Source organism: Ovis aries, chromosome 15, assembly GCF_016772045.2.
Source record: "Ovis aries strain OAR_USU_Benz2616 breed Rambouillet chromosome 15, ARS-UI_Ramb_v3.0, whole genome shotgun sequence".
NCBI classification, from domain to species: Eukaryota; Metazoa; Chordata; class Mammalia; order Artiodactyla; family Bovidae; genus Ovis; species Ovis aries.
This window is the reverse complement of record NC_056068.1, coordinates 25784295-25803216: the sequence shown is the minus strand read 5'-3', so window position 1 is coordinate 25803216 and position 18922 is coordinate 25784295. Positions and strand designations below refer to the sequence as shown.

The 18922-nt window shown below is 44.7% G+C and overlaps 1 protein-coding gene across 6 annotated transcripts in view; it reads left to right on the top strand.

The window, feature by feature from the left end:
* The first annotated feature begins 3626 nt into the window (after window positions 1-3626).
* CADM1 (cell adhesion molecule 1) overlaps window positions 3627-18922 on the top strand; it is a 358479-nt gene continuing 343183 nt past the window's right edge. For all 6 annotated transcript variants that reach the window (XM_060399309.1, XM_012095485.4, XM_012095484.4 and 3 more), the window contains exon 1: window positions 3627-3780. In XM_060399309.1, coding sequence (XP_060255292.1) covers window positions 3648-3780 — 133 coding nt within the window. In that variant the 5' untranslated portion in view covers window positions 3627-3647. The remainder of the gene's footprint in view (window positions 3781-18922) is intronic.

Below are 18922 nucleotides of genomic sequence, written 5' to 3'. Positions count from 1 at the left end.
TTTTTCATTTGTGTTTACTCTTGTTTCTCCACTGTTTTAGGGAAGGCAAATAATGGAGGGTCTTTCTCTCTCTTGCCCTGTCACGTTTTCTTATGGAAATAAGAAAAGAGCCAGGCTCTTGGTGCTTCTGGTAATTTTATTCTAACACAAGCAGCACCCAGATTGTAATTCTGATAACTATTTCAGCTCTTTCTTAAAAAATTAAATTCACAAAACAATTGATTATCAGTTATAAATAGCAAAAACACCATCTGGTTTTCAAAATTGGTTAAATTCATGTAGCTGGAGGAAAAATGTTGGAACTCGTTGCTGGCGAGGAGTTCTAGTCCACGAAGCAGAAAATGACGAGCTTTACTATGAGAACGCCAGAGTAGTCATAACTTGTATTTAGCGGCTGCAGGAATTTTGATACGTTCTTCACATGTTCCATATGTTAAATCGTTTGGCGAGATCTTCAGTGTGAAAGAGCTGAGGGTGGCAGAGGAGTGTGGCTAGTGGATAGGGTTGCAACAGCTTCATCCTAAATTTTCAGTTCTGGTTCTTTCCATGAAGACCTAGCGCTCAAGATGTCCCGTGACCTGGGAAATCGGATGTGCAAGTTCCTCAAACTTATGGCAAGGGTGGCATTTTCTGGTGGAAGTTTCTAAAGCTATTTGTATTCTTCTGGGGAGGTAAGTCATACAGCATTAGCATTTCCTACAGAAATGTCCCATGTTGTTCTTTGCCAACTAGAAATCTGCGTAGGTGTTCATTTGATATGCCAAGAGAATGAAGGGAGATGAAAACACTCCGCATCTTCCAATGTCCCCATACTGTGTTCCTCGTGTGGGAGGGCTGGGGCCTGACTAGATTTTCTTGGAGTTACAGCCTCATGAGGAATGCTTTTCCTTAGGAGTATAATGCACTCCTGTTATTTATTTATTTATTTAAAAAAATCACATTTCTGAGTTGTTGGCATATTTTCACCTTATGTTAAAAATGTAGTTTATTATTCATGCCCTGTAATGTGAAATTTATTCATTCATTTAACAAATATTTATTGAGGCCCAGTATAATACAGTGGTTAATTGCATAAGCTTTGCCTGCACCTCACAAACTTTGACCTTGGGGCAATCACTTAATCTTTCTTCATTTAAAAAATACAAGATGGGAGAGAACACTATGCCATGAGGATTGTTCTAAGGATTAAATGAGATTACTCATGCAAAATAACTTAGAACTCTATAAGTGCAAAGTAGTAATAATAATAATAGTAAATATAAATTTATACTGACTAATGCTGAAGCTGAAACTCCAATACTTTGGCTGACTGATGCTGAAGTTGAAACTCCAGTACTTTGGCCACCTCATGCGAAGAGTTGACTCACTGGAAAAGACTCTGATGCTGGAGCAGGAGGAGAAGGGGACGACAGAGGATGAGACGGCTGGATGGCATCACTGACTCAATGGACATGAGTTTGAGTGAACTCCGGGAGTTGGTGATGGACTAGGAGGCCTGGCGTGCTGCAATTCATGGGATCGTCAGACACGACTGAGCAACTGTACTGAACTGAACTGAGGGGTCTAGGTTTACTGGGATATAGGACCTTGAAAACCTGAAACTAAGTGCCTCAGTTGTGTCCGACTCTTTGCAACCGCATGGACTGTAGCCTGCCAGGCTCCTCTGTCCACGGAATTCTCCAGGCAAGAATTCTGGAGTGGGTTGCCATTCTCTTCTCCAGGTCATCTTCCCCACCCAGGGATCAAACTCCGGTCTCCTGCATTGCAGGCAGATTCTTAACCATCTGAGCCATGTCTTTCAGCATACATATGGTGTCAGCGTTTTTCTCCTGATTGTGGTGGGACACTGCTTTGGATTTAATCTGATCGAGGTAGCTTTACTTCCGGGAGTGATAAGAACAGGTTGGACTTTGCCGACTGGACATTATCCCAGTGATCATGTGGTGATGGTTTCCAGCCTCCTGTAGTGCTGTCTGCCTGCTGGAGCTTTTTGACTTCTGGAGGACTGCCTGCAGTTCATGTATTAGGGCCTGTAATTACAGAGCAGAATATCCAGGGCTGTGAAGACAGGGCAGTCTTGAAATTAGTTTATGCATAATGGATAATAGGAGGCTGTTTTTAAGTGTAACTCATTTGGTGGGTTGGCAGATCTTGATTTCCTTTTTGATATGTAACATTTATTTATTTATTATTATTTTTTTTTAGCAAGATGAGTTCAGAGGGCTCCTCTAGACTATAGCTCAAGACAGCAATTTACATTCAGTAATCTCTTGGTCATTTAGCCACAGATAATTTGTCATGGTTTGTTTTAGCTGTTGTGATATTGATATTTATTATGCAAATTGTATTTCCTACATCTTATTGTTCTGCATCCTATGAATACTTAAATTATTATAAACCTTTACACTTAATATGGCTCGTCCTTCAATTTGATGCTTGAGCAACAGAGGGTCAGAGCGCACAGGATCTTCTAGAGAGGAAGAAAATAAGTACTTAAAAAGCAGACAAACAAGAGAGCCGGCTGCCTGGTTGAGAAGAAAGCAAAGGCAATTTCGGGGAGGGAGAGCGAGTCCGGAGAAGCGAGTCGCTTCAGCCTAGAGCTTCTTTCTCCCAGAGACGCTGGAAGCTCGGAACACCTGTTGGTCTCCAGCCATCTAAGGCGCGAGTAGGGGCAAAGGGGCGGCAAGGGGAGTGGGTTTGAGTCCTGAAGGAAGACGACGGCAGACCCTGTCTTCACATCCCATGCCTCCGCCCTCCACCCCGAAGTCTTCATAGAAAAGATTTTCTGTTGAGTGTGTGTAATCGTAAATATCTAATAATACATGTGCATCATGTAAATTCACATCTGTGACATATATATTAAAGCCAGGTAGGAGGCTTTCAGCATGCTGGGGGGGATCCTGAGTCAACCCTCCTCGATCTACCTTTCCCGAGAATCTACCGCAAAGACACCGACTCGAAAATCCGAAAGCCGGATTCCGGCTCCTTTCTCCCAACTATGCCCAAGTCTACCGCTAGGTTGTTGAGCGGGCTCTCCCGCTCTGCCGGACGTGCAAAGCACGCATGCACTTCTCCCAGATTGTTTTGTCAATCCGGGGACCTGCCTTCTCACTCTCTACTCTCGAACAGCCCCCGATTCCCAAAGATCTATTCCTTCGGTGCAAGGTGAGTGACGGAAATTTGCAACGTTTGGTTCCCCGGCCGGTTGCACCCGGTATACCGGGCAGGGAGCCTCCCAGGGAGATTCTTATCGTCGGTCTCCTGGAGCGATGGCTATAAACATTCCTAATAAAGGTGTACAGGAAGCTAGACCCCGCCCCCGGAGCTGAAGCCCCTTACACGCCAGAGGCCCAGGAGAACACTTTTTCCTGGATCCGGGGGAAGCGAAAACGAATTTTAACATAAACATATTTGCATACGCCCCTCCCCCTGGCCCCGCCCCTAGGTGGCGCGGGCGGGCCGCCGAACCCCAGCGCCAAGGGGAGGGGTGGGGGAGGGGGCGAGTCCTCCGAGAGCCGGGTTCGGCTCGCGGCGACGTGATTGGTCGGCCGGGACTCCGCCTCCAGCGCATGTCATTAGCATCTCATTAGCTGTCCGCTCGGGCTCCGGAGGAAGCCACCGCCGCCAGTCTGAGGCAGGTGCCCGACATGGCGAGTGCTGTGCTGCCGAGCGGACCCCAGTGTGCGGCGGCGGCGGCGGCGGCGGCGGCGGCGGCGCCTCCCGGGCTCCGGCTCCGGCTTCTGCTGTTGCTCCTGTCTGCCGCGGCACTGATCCCCACAGGTAGGTGTGGGCACTGGCCCGTTGGCCCCCTAAATCTCTTAAGGCGCTCCAGTGGCCGTAGCCATGGAGGGGGGGAAACGTTTCCATGACAACCTTCCCCCACTTCCTAAATCCAAATCCGAGGGAGTGTGAAGAGAAAACTCAAGGGCTGAGATGGAAAGGGTTGAGGGGATCGGTAAATCCCCTCTTCCTTGCCCAGCTCGATGCGAATTAGAGCCCTTGGGGATGGCTGCACCCACACCTTTTCTCCCCTGCTTGGTGCGGAGTGCAGTGAGAATGAGGGGCCCCGGGGGCTAGAGAATATAGGGGAAGGGGGTGGATCGAAGGCACCCCCCACAAACCTTCCAGACCCTCCCAAACTCGCTTCCATCCCCGTAACTTGTAGGTCTTTCCGCCTCCCAGGGCTGCCCATTCGCCCCCACCTTTCCAGCGGGCCCCCCATTCCCCATCCCCGTAACCTCCCCATGGCTGACTAGCGGCCGCCTCCTGTGCGATTCCTCACTGATCCACAGGACATCCCGACTCGTCTGGTCTGATCGCTCCCGCTTTCCCCGCGCTTTGCCTTTGCTCCCCTGTCCCCAACCGCTCGCCCCTCGTGTCTCCCTCCAGCAGGATCGCGGCCCCCCCGCCCCCTCTGCCTGGCTGCGGGCTTCCTTGGCCGGGCTCCAGGCAGGGAAAGTTCCCCGGGCCCGGCCCCATGGAGGGGGGGCGTTTGCTGTCGCCGCCTCTGCGGGCAAAAGCGGGAGTCCGCAACCCGCCTGCCCCACGGCGTCCTCCGCCGCTAGTAGGGACACCGGATTTCCAGCCCGCCTGTCATTTTCGGCAGCTCGGGGGTGGTGGAGGGAGCGTTCGCGGCCTCTGCGGCCAGTCGGGCACCCTGCGGGCCTCCCGGCGCCCTCTGTGTGCGGAGCCGTCTTGGGAATTTGCCCAGGGGCGGCTCTGCACGCCCGGCTCCTTCCCTGAAGACGCCGAGCACTCGGCAAGGAGCACGCTGTGTGGCTGCCCGTGTGCGCGGCGCGTTGGCGCGGTCGGGAAAGAAGAGGGCAGTGTTTGCTTTTGCTAACAAAAGGGAGCCGGAGCTCTTCCCCAGCGGAGAGCCGAGCCGTGCTGCACCCTGCCTCCCCTTCCCGCCACCGCCGCGCTCCGCGGCCGCGCGGCGTCCCCGCGCCCCTGGCCGCCTGCCGAGGGCCGGGAGCGGGAAGCCAGGACTCCCGTGCTCAGGGCCGTGGGGGCGGGGAGGTGCTGGAGGGGCTGCAGCAGGGCTCGGCGCCTGCAAAGCCCCTCCTCACAGCTCCGGAGCCGCAGGACCCGCGAGCAACAAGTGGCGGAGGACACCGAGAGCTCAGCCCCCACCTGCGGAACCCCCGACCCGGGCGGGCGCAGCTCTGGGGGCCACGGTGCGGCTCCCGGGGCGCTTCTCCACTTGGGCTGTGCCTTTTGTTTACACGCTAGAGGACACACAGTTACGTAAACACCGCAGGAGACACGCCGTAGGAAATGGGGAGATCTGCGGAGCGCTAGCTCTGGATTTGGGGGGAATGCTGGGGTGCTTGCTCACCCCACTTCCCGGACAGGTCTGAAAGGGAACTCGGCTTGGGAAACATATCGGGGATCCATTGGGGTGGAAATCTGGCGGCAGCTTCAGTTCCAGAGCTGAGGATTTTTTCGTCCCTGCCACTGTCTCCGGATGTTGTTTATGTTTTTCCACTGTGAATTCTTAATTTATGAGTTACGAGATAATTGGGTTCAGCCGATGCCGTTGTGGTTACAACTTAATTTCGCTGATATCTCTGACTGGATGGGTTCAATAAAATGTTCCTGAACGAGATCCCGCTGCTGCTGCATTGTAAAAAGCGCCAGTGCTGTTTAAACGTGAGCGTGAGTACAGGCTCAGTAACTGGTGCATAATAAAGGCAACAATAGACTTGTATTGGCTGCAAAAAAAAAAAAAAAAAAAAAAAGGCGGGGTGGGGGGAGCGCTGGCCAGGGATATTGCTTTTGGAGTAAAAATGGGAGCCGTGCAATGCCGCTTGGCAGCAGAACAGGATCAGATTATACCTCCTCTGTCCAGCCTGCTCATTGAAGGCTCGGGGTAGTAGCGGCAGTACTATATTTGTAAGTATCTCGCGGTAAGAAGTTGCCTTCCCCAGCGAGGGCTGTATGCTGACTTGGAAAGGAGCGGTCTGGAGCTCAACCGTGCATGTATGTCAAAGCTACAAGAAAATTCTGTTGCCGGTTACCGTGGAAGCAGCTTCTTGCTCTTGTGTACATCCCTGTCTGTACGCTGGTTATCAGATTGTGTTCAGATTAGAAAGTAATTGGGTTTGATTTGTAGTGAGGGGGTGAGACAACTTTCTTTAAATCTTTTTTCTTTGCTTTTAATGTGTATTTTGGTGCTCAGTTTGAGAAGGGGTTTTGGCCTAACCCCAGGTCCTAGACCCAGAGCGTAGATTTCAGGTAGGAACCCAGGGACTTCTCTTCCTTACTCTTCTTACTTTAAGCTTTCTCCGAAGTCTCCAGTTCCTACTCCAGGATTAGAGAAACCTGTTGGCATTGCCTTTGAACTTCATTAGGTTTGTTTCATTCACAGCCTCACTGGGGTAGCCACCCAGGGCTATTGTGCAGTGGGGTCCAGGTTCTCTCTTCCCCTGTAACTGAACCCATCTATCCCCTGGAGAAAATCTCCCATCCTTCCTGTGGTGTTTGGAAGAAATGGATGTTAATGGAATGCAGCTAAAATGGGATCATCAAAGCTCAGTCGGTGTAAATCATGACCCTTAGGTTTGGAGTGCTGGCATGCTGTTGTTTTTGACCCTCAGTGAACTCCTGGTTGGTCACCCTCCTTTTCCCTTTTTCAGCTGTAGAAAGGATAGCCAGTGGGTGGGGGTGTGTAGTCTGCTGGGGACCCCAGGGGCTGAGTTTTTGCTTGTCCCAGCCTGTTGGGGCTTGTGTACTGGGGAAGGTTAGGGACTTTACGAAAGTGCCGCCCTGCTATTGTCGCCTTTCCCTGCATCAAATCCAGTAGCCGTGGGAGGGACTCACACTTGTCTGTGATAGCTTTGATAAAATATCCCTCATTAATGCCACTTTATATTTACAGTGTGTCACTGGAGACGCACAAGGCTTCATTTAGTGACTTGTGTGACGAGACAAGCTTGCATTATTTGCCTGGGACATTTTGGTGGAACAAGAGACCCATTGAGCAATCTTTTGAAATGAACAAATACGGAAAAAGGAGGGAAGAAAAGAGCAGGCAGTGCTCCGGAACAAAGAGCTTTATTCATATGGATGTTGTACATGCTTTATCCAGTTTTCCCCAATGGCCCTCCTGGGAAAGGGGAGTGGGACAGGGAAGAGCCAAGGCAGGACACTGGCGCTTCCTCTCTGGTTTCCTGACTTCATATTCTTATCCGACTTGGTCCTCGGCTCCCTGGACTCCCTGCCTGCTCTGTTCAGCTCGCTTGGTTCCCTCTAAAACCCCCGAAGGTAATGGTATCCTGGGTCTAAAAGGGAGATTTTGAAATACTTTCTCCCAGCTCTGAATTTAAGCGGAAGAAAGTGGAAGCTACCTGTTGAGATGGATGGTTGTTGGTGGATATATTGGTTGAATGGAAAGAGATATCACTTTTCTATGACATGTGTCAGAAAGTGGTTGATAGTGACTGTCACACGGGTAAGAGGTCTTGCAATTATAGTATTAGCCTTATTATTTACTTTTAAAGAAATGCTTTGAAAACTAAAATCCAAAGTTTTCATGATCATGAAAGGTACTTTTGGAGTTTTCAGTGCCTTTTGACCACACCTGGTACATTTTGGCCTTAAACATAAGTGAGGTTTTTAAAAAAAATTATTCCTTGGCCTATATTGCTAAGTGATTTTCTGACTTTAAAAACTTTATAATATTGCTGTGAATATAAACGCAATCTCTCGGTTTCTGTGTGTGACGTTTTGATGCTTAACTGGCCACTTAGAATTTACATTTTAAAAATGGTTTTGTGTGTGCCTGTGTGTTAACAAAAGGCCCATTTTTATGCAGGGGAATCTCTTAAATTGGGCCAAACGAATCAATGCTATGATTTGAATGGAAATTTACCAGCATATGAAGAAATTTTATGAGAAAGAAATCCAAAGGATTCAAATATTGTATCTCTTTCTTGGGAAGAATAGTACTGACCATCACGCTGGGCATTTTTAACAGAAAATCCAGGACATAAAGGAGAAATCACACAGCGACATCTGTTGCAGTATTGAAAATTTGCTGCTTTGAGTTGTAAGCAATTAGTCCCATATAAGCACCTAATGGTATCAGTTAGCTGTGTGTGCCTGTGTTTGTGTGTGCTCACACAAATATGTATACAGCCACATGCATATGTGTATATATATGCACTTATACAGAAGTTCACCCAGTATTCATAGTCAGTCATATTTAAAATTATTTAATAGAAACTTGTAACATTTTAATGCAGGGTTCTTTTTCTTCGTATCACCTGTTGAGGAATCAGAGTGTCTTACAGTCATGGAATTTTGAAAGGGAATTAGAAATCATCGGTAAAATCTCATTATTTTGCAGTGTGGGAGCCAAAGTCCAAAGAAGGAAGGACGACTGAACTGAGGCTAAGTTAGCTATGCTTCCTGGACGAGGAGCTGGTCTCCTGATGTCCAGCCTGTGAGCTGTCTCTGCCATCTCCCAGCAAGGATGTCCAGTAAGGGATTTGCATCGTGGGTTAGCCAGCATCGTTGGTAGGAAGAGTTTGTATTCTGAAGGCAACAGGAATAATTGTTGTTCTCGGTAATAAACTAATGGATCAGAGGTGTAATCTCTGGGCAGAAAGGGCCAGTTTTTGGTAAGGTTGTCTGTGGTGTTGACAAGTGAATTTGAAACCTGTGGACTTTATCTGGCAGCCACCACGTGAATGTTGTTCACAGCACCTGCGGAGGGGAGAGCTCTGGATTTGTATTGCGGTCCTAAGTCAGATGCGTGAAAACTAGGCTTCACAGAAGCTTCAGCTTTAGACTTTTAAGCTTCTGTTTTGTCATTTCAAGGAGTCATGTTAACAGTTGAACTGGTTCCATGTAACTAAAGAATAAAGGAACGGCCCTTAAGAATAAAAAAGGCATCTTTGATTTTCTTACCGGGTACTTGTCCTTTGCATTAAGCCTGGCACAAAGCTGAGAATTTCTTAAAGACAAAAATTATGTTATTGTTGCCAGATGACCTTTTTTATGTTGATTGTATTTTCTTTTATTTTTTCACTTTATTATGGAAAATTTCAATTATATAAAAAGGAGAAAGAATGCCATATTAATCCTCTGTGCAAATCATATGGTTTGATAATTATTTACTCATGGTCCATCAACCTTCCGTATACCCCCTCCCCGTCTCAGGTAATTTTTAACAAATCCTGCATATCCTACCAGTTCTTCCATAAATTACTTTAGAACGAATCTCTTTAAGATACAGCTCTTCTTGTACACCCGAAAGCACAGTATCATTAGCTGAATGCGCATTTTATCCACTGGTAGAATTTTTGCCCTAGTCTTGCTGCACCCAGGAAGGTGGAGTGAAGGCTTGATATAGTGGGTAGGAGCTGAGGCAGGCAGTAGAGAAGCCAGAGCGTGATTATGTGATTACCGCCTGCACTGAAGAGACCTTTTCCTGTGGTTTGGTTTATTTTGAGCAAGGTTTTGTTTGGATCGGAAAAGATGAGTTTTATTGTTGTGTAAATATGGTTGTGTAAATATGCAGTAATTGTAGCTAATCCCTCAACTGTGGCAAGCTATGGAAATCACCCTTGGCGAGATTGGCCATTTCTAGACTTTCTCATAATGAATACTTTGCATCGGAAGACTTCTGTAGGAAAGGCTATTTTAGTTCGATGGCTGTGAGATACCCTCATTCGGTATATTTTTCTTTAAATGTCTCCGTGGTATAAACGCCTTGGCATTTTGTGAATATATGGCTTAAAAGAAGAAAAAAATGTTTTTTTGGATTAGCTAAGTGCTAATTTCAGCTTGTTTTCTGTAACTGAAATGATCACAAAATGCCTTCTTTGGTGTGGGAAACCCATCCGGAGCTGTAAGTATTTGGGCTTTGTTTTTGTAGAATGAGGGTGTTGGGTGTTAGGAAGAGAAAATGTTAACTGTTTTTATTTCTCAGTGTTTGTCCATTAATTTAAAATGTGAATTACAAATTTCAGCTAGAAATGTTCGAATATTTCGGTGTTAATTTCGGAACTTTTTTGGTTTCTCGGAAAACAGGTTGGTTCCATTTCCCAAGGTTGTTGAAATGTGAGGGTGTGTGTGTGTGTCTCTTTTATTTAACTTAATTTTAAAAATTATTTTTTACTGGAGTATTGTTGCTTTATAATGTATTATTTTCTGCTTTACAGCAAAGCGAATCAGCTATACGTATATCTGCTCTTTTTTTTTTTTTCTTTTGGATTTCCTTCCCATTTATATCACTGCAGAGCATTAAAGTAGAGTTCCCTGTGCTAACTAATGAGTAGATTCTCATTAGTTATCGTACGCAGTGTGTGTGTGTCTTTTAAGAGCTTCCTACTCAAATGTTTTTAACGTAGACTACAAATCTGAAGCATTTGGGTTTTTGGTTTCCAGCCAAACAAGTAATTACACATGAGATGGTTGGGATGGGGTGGTTGGAGCAGACTTGGCTGGGTAAAACCCACCTCCTGTACCCCTTTTCTGAGTTGGCCTGAGCACCAGAAAAGCACAAAGGAATGCCTACATTCACGGTTTGGGGAGCACCACCAAAATCGAATAAAAAGCCTTTGTTTGGAAACCATCAATGAACGAAGGAACCCGCTGGAATGTTTGTAATTACAAGTGGCACCTCCTTGTTTAAATTTCAGAAGCCACAGTTTCTTTTTCAGAGATTTAAATTGCAGGTTCTAGCCAGCAGCTGCTGTTGTGGTTAATGGGCACTTTCTCTTTGAAGATCTTCCAGTGCTGGTTCTCAACAGCTTTGGAGCAGTTGGCCTTGAACTAGGGTTAGAAGAAAGGGAGATGGAGGTATTTATATACATGCACAGCAAAAGTGACATGTGGCCTCTATTACTACTCAAAAGAGGAACTTGACGGTAAGGTTTCAAGAAAGACGGGCAGGAAGGAAAACTCTATTAAGACTGACAGGTGTCTTGAATGGGGTGATTATCTTACGAGAGACATGGGGTGGGGAAAATTTTTCTTTCAGTAGATGTTTTACTGGAATATAGTCATTTGACCCAACATTTTGATCTAGATATTTCAGAAATGTTAAATAGGCTTGAAATGAAAGTGCTCTGATACGTATTTAAATGCTACTCAGTGTTTGAAGTTGATATTCTAGTGACACGGACTTTTAAAAATGCTTAGAGTAAGTAGCTTGCTCTTGGCAGTCTTCGTGGTAAGGTAGGCAGGCACTCTAAATCTTCTTGAGCCATCCCTCACTAGATGGCAACATCAAGTTAGAATTAAGTTATGAGGTCCCCCAAGGGGGCAGGGAGGAATCTGCCTAGAAACAAAAGGTCCCCAGGCTCCATCTCTCCTTTTGTCTGTAGCGCATCTCCACTTGGCTAGCAATAATCTAGAAGTTAACATGTCAGAAATGGAACCTTTCATCCTAGGTCTCAACTTCCCTCAGAGTTTCTATTACTGCCAATGAATGACACCATTGTCATCCTGGTCTCCAAGGCCCTGAAATTTGGAGTCTCCTTTTTCTCTTCCTTCGCTTTCACCCTTGGACAGAAACAATATGGGATAAAATGGGGCTGATGATTTCTCTACTATATTTTCGGGACGCCTTAACGTCCTCTCCAAACCACGTTTTACGAGCAGAAGCTCCCTACTGATTTCCGTACTCCCAGCCTCTGTGAGTCAGAATTTAAGTCCACCTTCTACAGCTGTGGGGTTCCCTGGTGGCTCAGTGGTTAAGAATCAGCCTGCCAGTGCAGGAGACATGGGTCGGGAAGATCCCTGGAAAAGGAAATGGCAATCTACTCCAGTATTCTTGCCTGGGAAATCGCATGGACAGAGGAGCCTGGTGGGCTACAGTCCGCAGGATTGCAAAAGGGTTGTACACGACTTAGCGACTAAACAACAACAACCGCAGCTGTGATTCTTTCCTGGACAGGATCATGACACTGCCCTAGCAGAAAGCCTAATCTCACATTCTTGCTCCTTGCATCAGATTCAGAATCCACACTGTTTTGTCTTTAGGTTGTTCCTTCCTCAATTGCTCTTTCACTCCTTCTCTAACTGCCCTCGTTTTTTATTACTTTTCAGCCCAATCCTGATGAGACTGGAAGACTGGTGATTCTCCAGTGAAACCGAGGAAGAAAGTGGTTCCACTGATCAGCCTTCAGCTGGTTGCCTTTGTATAAATCTGCTCTCTGTTCAGTTTTTCTCTTAACTCTTTTGGATTATAATTGTAGGACGGCTGAATCCCCTTGCCCACCTTGAGAATAAATCTCTTTCCTTTGCATCTTCCGGTTTAACTAATACGTGCTTATCTAAAATGTATGCCGACACAGACGTTTCTTTTTCTGCTTTACAGGTGTAGACATGACTATTTCGTTCCAGTAAGCCACAGTGTGTAGATATTTTATCACCAATATATTAACGAAAAATTTAAACCTTAGAATGCTGAAAGTGTATTATGCCTGTTTGGCAATGCATGTTGGAATACGGACATTTACTATAGCTTGAAAAGAGCGTAATTGAATTAACAAATTACAGGCTGGCTAAGTTAAGATTTTGGGGCAAAATGTTAAGCCTTGAGGAGTTGAAGACTTTGGAAGAGTCAGAGTCAGGGGGCTTCATCTGGAACTGCTGACTTGGCCCACATGAGATCAGCCTCTCTGAAGATTCCAAAAGACACAGCCTTAGAGGAGCAGCAGGTGCTCATGCTTTTGGTGCTGTGTCAGTTATTAAGAAGTTCCTGCCCCAGGGAGCCAGAAGGAAGTGCACTAAAACCCAGGTCTTTGCAGCCCCATGGACTATACAGTCCATGGAATTCTCCAGGCCAGAATACTGGAGTGGGTAGCAGTTACTTTCTCCAGGGGATCTTCCCAAGCCAGGGATTGAACCCAGGTCCCCCTCATTACAGGCAAATTCTTTACCAGCTGAGTCACCAGGGAAGCCCAAGAATACTGGAGTGGGTAGCCTACCCCTTCTCCAGGGGATCTTCCCAACTCAGAAATTGAACCGGGGTCTCCTGCATTGCAGGCGGATTCTTTACCAGCTGAGCTACCAGGGAAGCCCAGGTCTTTATTAGCTAACATTAGCGTTGACTTTGGGAGCAGCACTGCCTTTCTAAACACAGGCTTCTCCCTCTATCAAGGCTGATTGCATTTTAGTTGATTACATCCAGGTTGAATTGTTATTGGCTTAAGAAAAAAAATGAAATCTTTCTCAGTCTAACTGCTAAACTTGTTATCTGAAGGATCTTTGCAAAGCTTTTATCTGATACGAATATCTGCCACGGCTCTTCTCTTATTTTTTTTTTCCCCTCAGCTGGTATCCTGCCTCTGCAGAGTTCAGTTTTTGCTACTGGAAGGCTTTGTAGCACGAGAATTCAGTGATACGAATACTTGATTATCATGGAGTATTTGGGGACAGTCTTGGGGGAAAAGGTTGTATGTCAGATGTGGTATGTATTTGGCTGTTTGTTGATTATCAGCCTGGGATAAGCTGAGCCGTGCAGAGGTTACTACACACCATCAGCTTCTGAATAGAAGAGGACCTTGCTTCTTGCAGAAACACTTAAATAACGAAAGCTTCGAAGATAGGGAGGGAAAAAACAAGTTAATTCAGTCCTAAATTACTGCTCAAATGGTTTTATCTCTGAGGTTTGAATAGAGATTAGCTTAAATGACACTGAACTTCTCTTTTCCTTGTGCATATCTTGTGCGCATCATTGTGAAGAGACCTTTCTTTTAGTTTTGTTAGTAATCACAGGAATGTTAGTTGCTGTTTGTTTCCTTTTCCTGAAACAAATCTCTCTATCTCTGGGCCGGGTTGGCAAGAAGAATACCCAGTTTAGGTTACGGAACAGTATAAACCTAGTGCTTTGCTTATGTGCTAAAAACAGCCTATCCTACAGGGTGTTACAAATAAAATAAGATCACAGATATAAGTGTTCTTGACAAGGAAGTATTTTTTATATGTGGCTTTTATTAGAACAGCCATGGTTTAGTGATGGGCATTATGTTTCTGGCTACTATTACTACTAATCACATTTGTAAATCCCTCACACTTTTGAGACTATTGAAAAATTCTGTGCTGAAAGGATTAATTCAGGATGTAGTCAACTGTCTCTAAGGTGAAACTGAAGAATAAGGTGGCAGTAAGATTAAGATCAGAGAAGGCAATGGCACCCCACTCCAGTACTCCTGCCTGGAAAATCCCGTGGGCGGAGGAGCCTGGAAGGCTGCAGTCCCTGGGTTCACGAAGAGTCGGACACGACTCAGTGACTTCACTTTCACTTTTCACTTTCATGCATTGGAGAAGGAAATGGCAACCCACTCCAGTGTTCTTGCCTGGAGAATCCCAGGGATGGGGGAGCCTGGTGGGCTGCCGTCTATGGGGTCACACAGAGTTGGACACAACTGAAGTGACTTAGCAGCAGCAGCAGCAAGATTAAGATCCCACCCAGAGTTGAATGGTTTTTGGAAGTAAATAGAATTATCCAGTCACCTTGGAGAAATAGACAGTGATTGTAATCTCAAGTTTTGGGTACTTTACTTTTAACACAGATGAGACTTTGTGATTTTACTTACTCCCTGTATTTTATATATTGTATTTAAATCAAGAACTTGTATTTCTGTAGCTAAACCATAAGGCACTTGGTAGAAAAATGAGAATTTAAAAATTATTGTGAAATCAAGTTTTTATACCACGCATTGTCTTTGGTGCAGTCATTGTGGGGTACGCTGACTCCTGACGGATATGGTTGCATTTTATTCTCAATTTTTATTTTGAAAACTGTCAAAACCACAGGAAAGTAGAAAGTATAAGGAATGCTTGTACACTCCTTGCTTAGTTCATCAACTGTCAACATTTTGCTCATTTGTTTTATCTCTAGCTCTCTAAATAATGTATCCACATATCTTTTTTAGTTTGTTTTTTTCTGAACCATCTGAAAGCAAGTTGCAGGCATAGTAACATGTCATCTTGAATACTTCAGCATGAGATTGCTGAGAATAGGAACATTTTCCTCCTCAACCTCATTACATTCAAGAAATTTAATATTCACCGTTATTATTTGGGCTTCTCTGGTGGCTCAGATGGTAAAGAGTCAGCCTCCCATGCAGGAGACCCAGGTTCAATCTCTAGGTCAGGAAGATTTCCTGGAGAAAGAAATGACAACCCACTCCAGTATTCTGGCCTGGGAGATCTCATGGACAGAGGAGCCTGACGGGCTACAGCTCATGCGGTTACAAAGAGTCGGACACGACTGAGTGACTAAGCACAGCACAAGCATAGCGTTATTATTTAATGTCTAGTCCATATTCAAACTTCCCCAGTTGTCCCATTAATATTATCTGTGTTTCTTTGTCCTTCATGGTCTAGACTCCATCAGAGATCACATTGGATATGGTTTTCATGTCTCTTTTTCTTTTAATCTAGAACCATTCCCTGCCTTTCATTTTTTTTGGGGGGGAGGGTTAAGATTCTTTAAAGGAGTGTGGTGTGTGTGTGTGTGTGTGTGTGTGTGTGTGTGTGTGTGTGTGTGCGTGCGTGCGTGCGGTGGGGGGATGTCTTCCATGGCATTGACATTTTGTTGAATCCAGATCTGCTGTTTTGTAGAATGTCCCATGGTTCTATGGATTGTTTTCATGTTTCCTCATAGTTCGATTCAGACTGTAACCCTAAGCAAAAACATTGCACGGCTGGTGGTGCCACTTTTTAACATCACATCAAAAGGGGCATAATTGCAGTTTGTCCTGATTTTCGTGCTGACAGGTTTGATCCCTTGGCTAACTGTATGTTTAATCACTTGGTGGAAGTGGATTTACAGAATTTTTCACTTCTGTCCCTTTGTCATTAATAAGTAATTTGTGAGATATTTTGAGATGGAAGATTCTGTTCTCAAACAGTTCGTCTAGTGGTGTTAGCAGCATTGATAAACCTTGTCTAAATCAAGTATTGCACCAGTGTTTACAAAATCGTGCTTTTTCTAATTGTCATTCCTCTGCATTGGGTAGAGGCCTTCTTGAGTAAAGAAGAGTTTGCCTTACCCTCACTCTCTCTCTCTTTTTAAAAAATCAGAAGAAGTGAAGTGAAGTGAAGTCGCTCAGTCGTGTCCGACTCTTTGCGACCCTGTGGACTGTAACCCACCAGGCTCCTCCGTCCATCGGATTCTCCAGGCAAGAATACTGGAGTGGGTTGCCATTTCCTTCTCCAGGGGAACCTTCCCAACCCAGGGATCGAATCCGGGTCTCCCGCATTGCAGGCAGATGCTTTAACCTCTTCGGCCAGAGAGAACTCCTTCATTCTGACTCTTGTATCCTTTTGACTTATGTCTATTGATTTTTAAGTTCTTTCTTATTTTAGGTCGCAAGAAGATGTCCAAGCTCACCTTGTCTGGAATCAGCTATTGACCCGAGAAGTCATGGGTCCTTTTAGTGAGTGTGTGAAAAAGTGAAACTGTAGCCAGTCAAGCTCCTTTGTCCATGGAGTTCTCCAGGCAAGAATACTGGAGTGGGCAGCTGTTCCCTTCTCCAAGGGCTCTTCCCCATCCAGGGACTGAACCCTGGTCTCCTTCATTGCAAGCGAAGTTTTTACTGTCCGAGCCATGAGGGAAGCCCCTCCTTTTAGTGGAGAAATGTATTTAGATACCAGAGAATTGTTTTCATTGCAGTTGACTTGTTTCAGTGGACAGAACTAGGAGATTACATGTATATTTATTATTATATGAATAAATTTACGTATCTATCTGAAAACATTTTGAATTTATACTTATTTATTTAAATGATGAGTTCATACTGATGACTTCAATTCTAGTGTAAGACTAAGATTTTTTCTTCCTTTCTCTCATTCCTTATTTGTATCTTTTCCCCATGGTGTGGACCTTGGTTCCTAGCCGTATCAGTGTCTTAAAATTAATGCAAAAATAGTTTTGGAATTACTCCACAGAGAACAAGGTAAACAGCAAAACTACCAAGTGAAGCTGAAGATTTTTGCCATTCTTTTTGCCTTTAAAATAGATTCTTTCCATCTTTGAAGGCTGGCGATCCGAGTACTATGTTCACAAGTTCACAAATTAGTTGCTTCTACGTGTGTGCGTGCACGTGCGGGCGCGTGCTTCATGCATGTATGTGAAATCAATGAGATGTATACTTAGGAGCATTAGTTTCTGTTTCTGTTCAATTTCAGTGTGTTACCTATCCTTTTTGATTTAGTTTTTTATGTTGAGTATGTAAGTTATTACCATGGCTTGAAATCAAAACTATATAAAGAAGTGTTGCTCCTTCCCCTGTGCTTTCGGGCCCATTCCCACTCATCTTCCTATAGTAGCCAATTTCATCCTTTTCTCATGTATTTTTCCTATTTTTCCTATTGAAAAACTAATAAGTAGTGCTGTTCTTTGTTTTCATACTTTTTTATGAACCATGTTAACGTCTGCCTGTAGTATCTTCTTATTTGACACACCCTGGTTTCTCTTATTAATTTGATGATTTACTCCCATTTGGCTTTATTTTACTTTGGAAACCATTTTTTTTTCTTTTTTTTTACTATATTCATATCTTTTCATTTCTTCCTTCTAGGGTGTTAGTTCTTTTTGAGTAGTCAGAAGAATTCTGTATCATTTTTTTCAATTAATTCACCAAATTGCTTGTAAGAAAATAGGGACTGCCCCTTTTTATATAATGCAATATGTGTCTGATGTTTAATAACTGTGTCTGCTTTGCTTCTCAGCAGTCGTCATTTACCCTTCTCATCCAGTAAACTGGCAAATCTGTGCCTCAAATCCCAGTGCCCCAATTCTTCCTACCTCCCCTTTTTTAAAAAGATTGTTAACACAACTCTACTTAAAGTAAGTAAACACTTTACTTACTATGAAGTGTATAACCTGTTGCATCTAAACCTTTAGATCATGATCCAAAGCTGCCCATTGAACATCTCAATCTGATATTCCACAGTTATCTCAAATAATATTAATGACAAAAGACCAACTATTATTTAGTAACTTTATTCATGAAATTTAATCCCTACTGTCACCCTGGAAGTAGTTAATCTCCTCACTTCATTTTACAGATGAGGAAGCTGAGAGGATAATAATAGGTCTCTTGCCCAAGAGGCACAGATAATAAGGGATAGAACCAGGTCTGTCTTCAAAACCCATCATTTTAAACATTCAACTACATTTTCCTAAAGCTCAAGATGTCTAAAACTGAACTTAGCATTTTTACTCCCCAAACCTCCTGCTGTCCTATATTTTATATCCTGATGGAGATTATCACTGTCCACCCAATGAGCTAAATGAAGCTGTGAGACATCTTAGAGTACTTCCTCCTTCGCTGCCCTTTCCCTCTCTGTTAGTAGCTGAGTCTTACTTATCTCTTGCATTCACTCTTGTCAGTTTCACCACCACTGTCTTAACTACCCATATCCTCATTCCACAGATGAGGAAAGTAGATTTAAATTGATCTGAACAGCCCCTTAGGGGCTCCCAGATGGCTAGTGAGAAAGAATCTACCTGCCAGTGAAGGAGACAACTGGTTCGATCCCTGGGTTGGGAAGATTCCCTAGAGAAGGACATGGTAATCCACTCCAGTATTCTTGCCTGGGAAATCCCATGGGCAGAGGAGCCTGGCAGGCTACAGTCCATAGAGTCTCAAAAAGAATCAGGTATGACTTAGTGGCTAAACGACAACAGTCCCTTAACTGGTCTCCTGCAGTCTGATCCTCTCTAATGCATCCTTTTCACTGCTTCTAGGAAGATCTTTCTAAAACACACATTAAATTGCCACTTTCTTGCATAAAATCCTGAAGTGTTTTCTTGGCATGTTACGGAGGGCGCCTGTGCTCTTCGGCCTGGCCCGCGGCGCCCTTCATCTCTTCTGTCTTCCTCTCAAGCGCACCTCTTGGCAGCTGTGCACACGATGTTCTTTCTTTAGGATTTGCTTTCGGAGCCGCACAC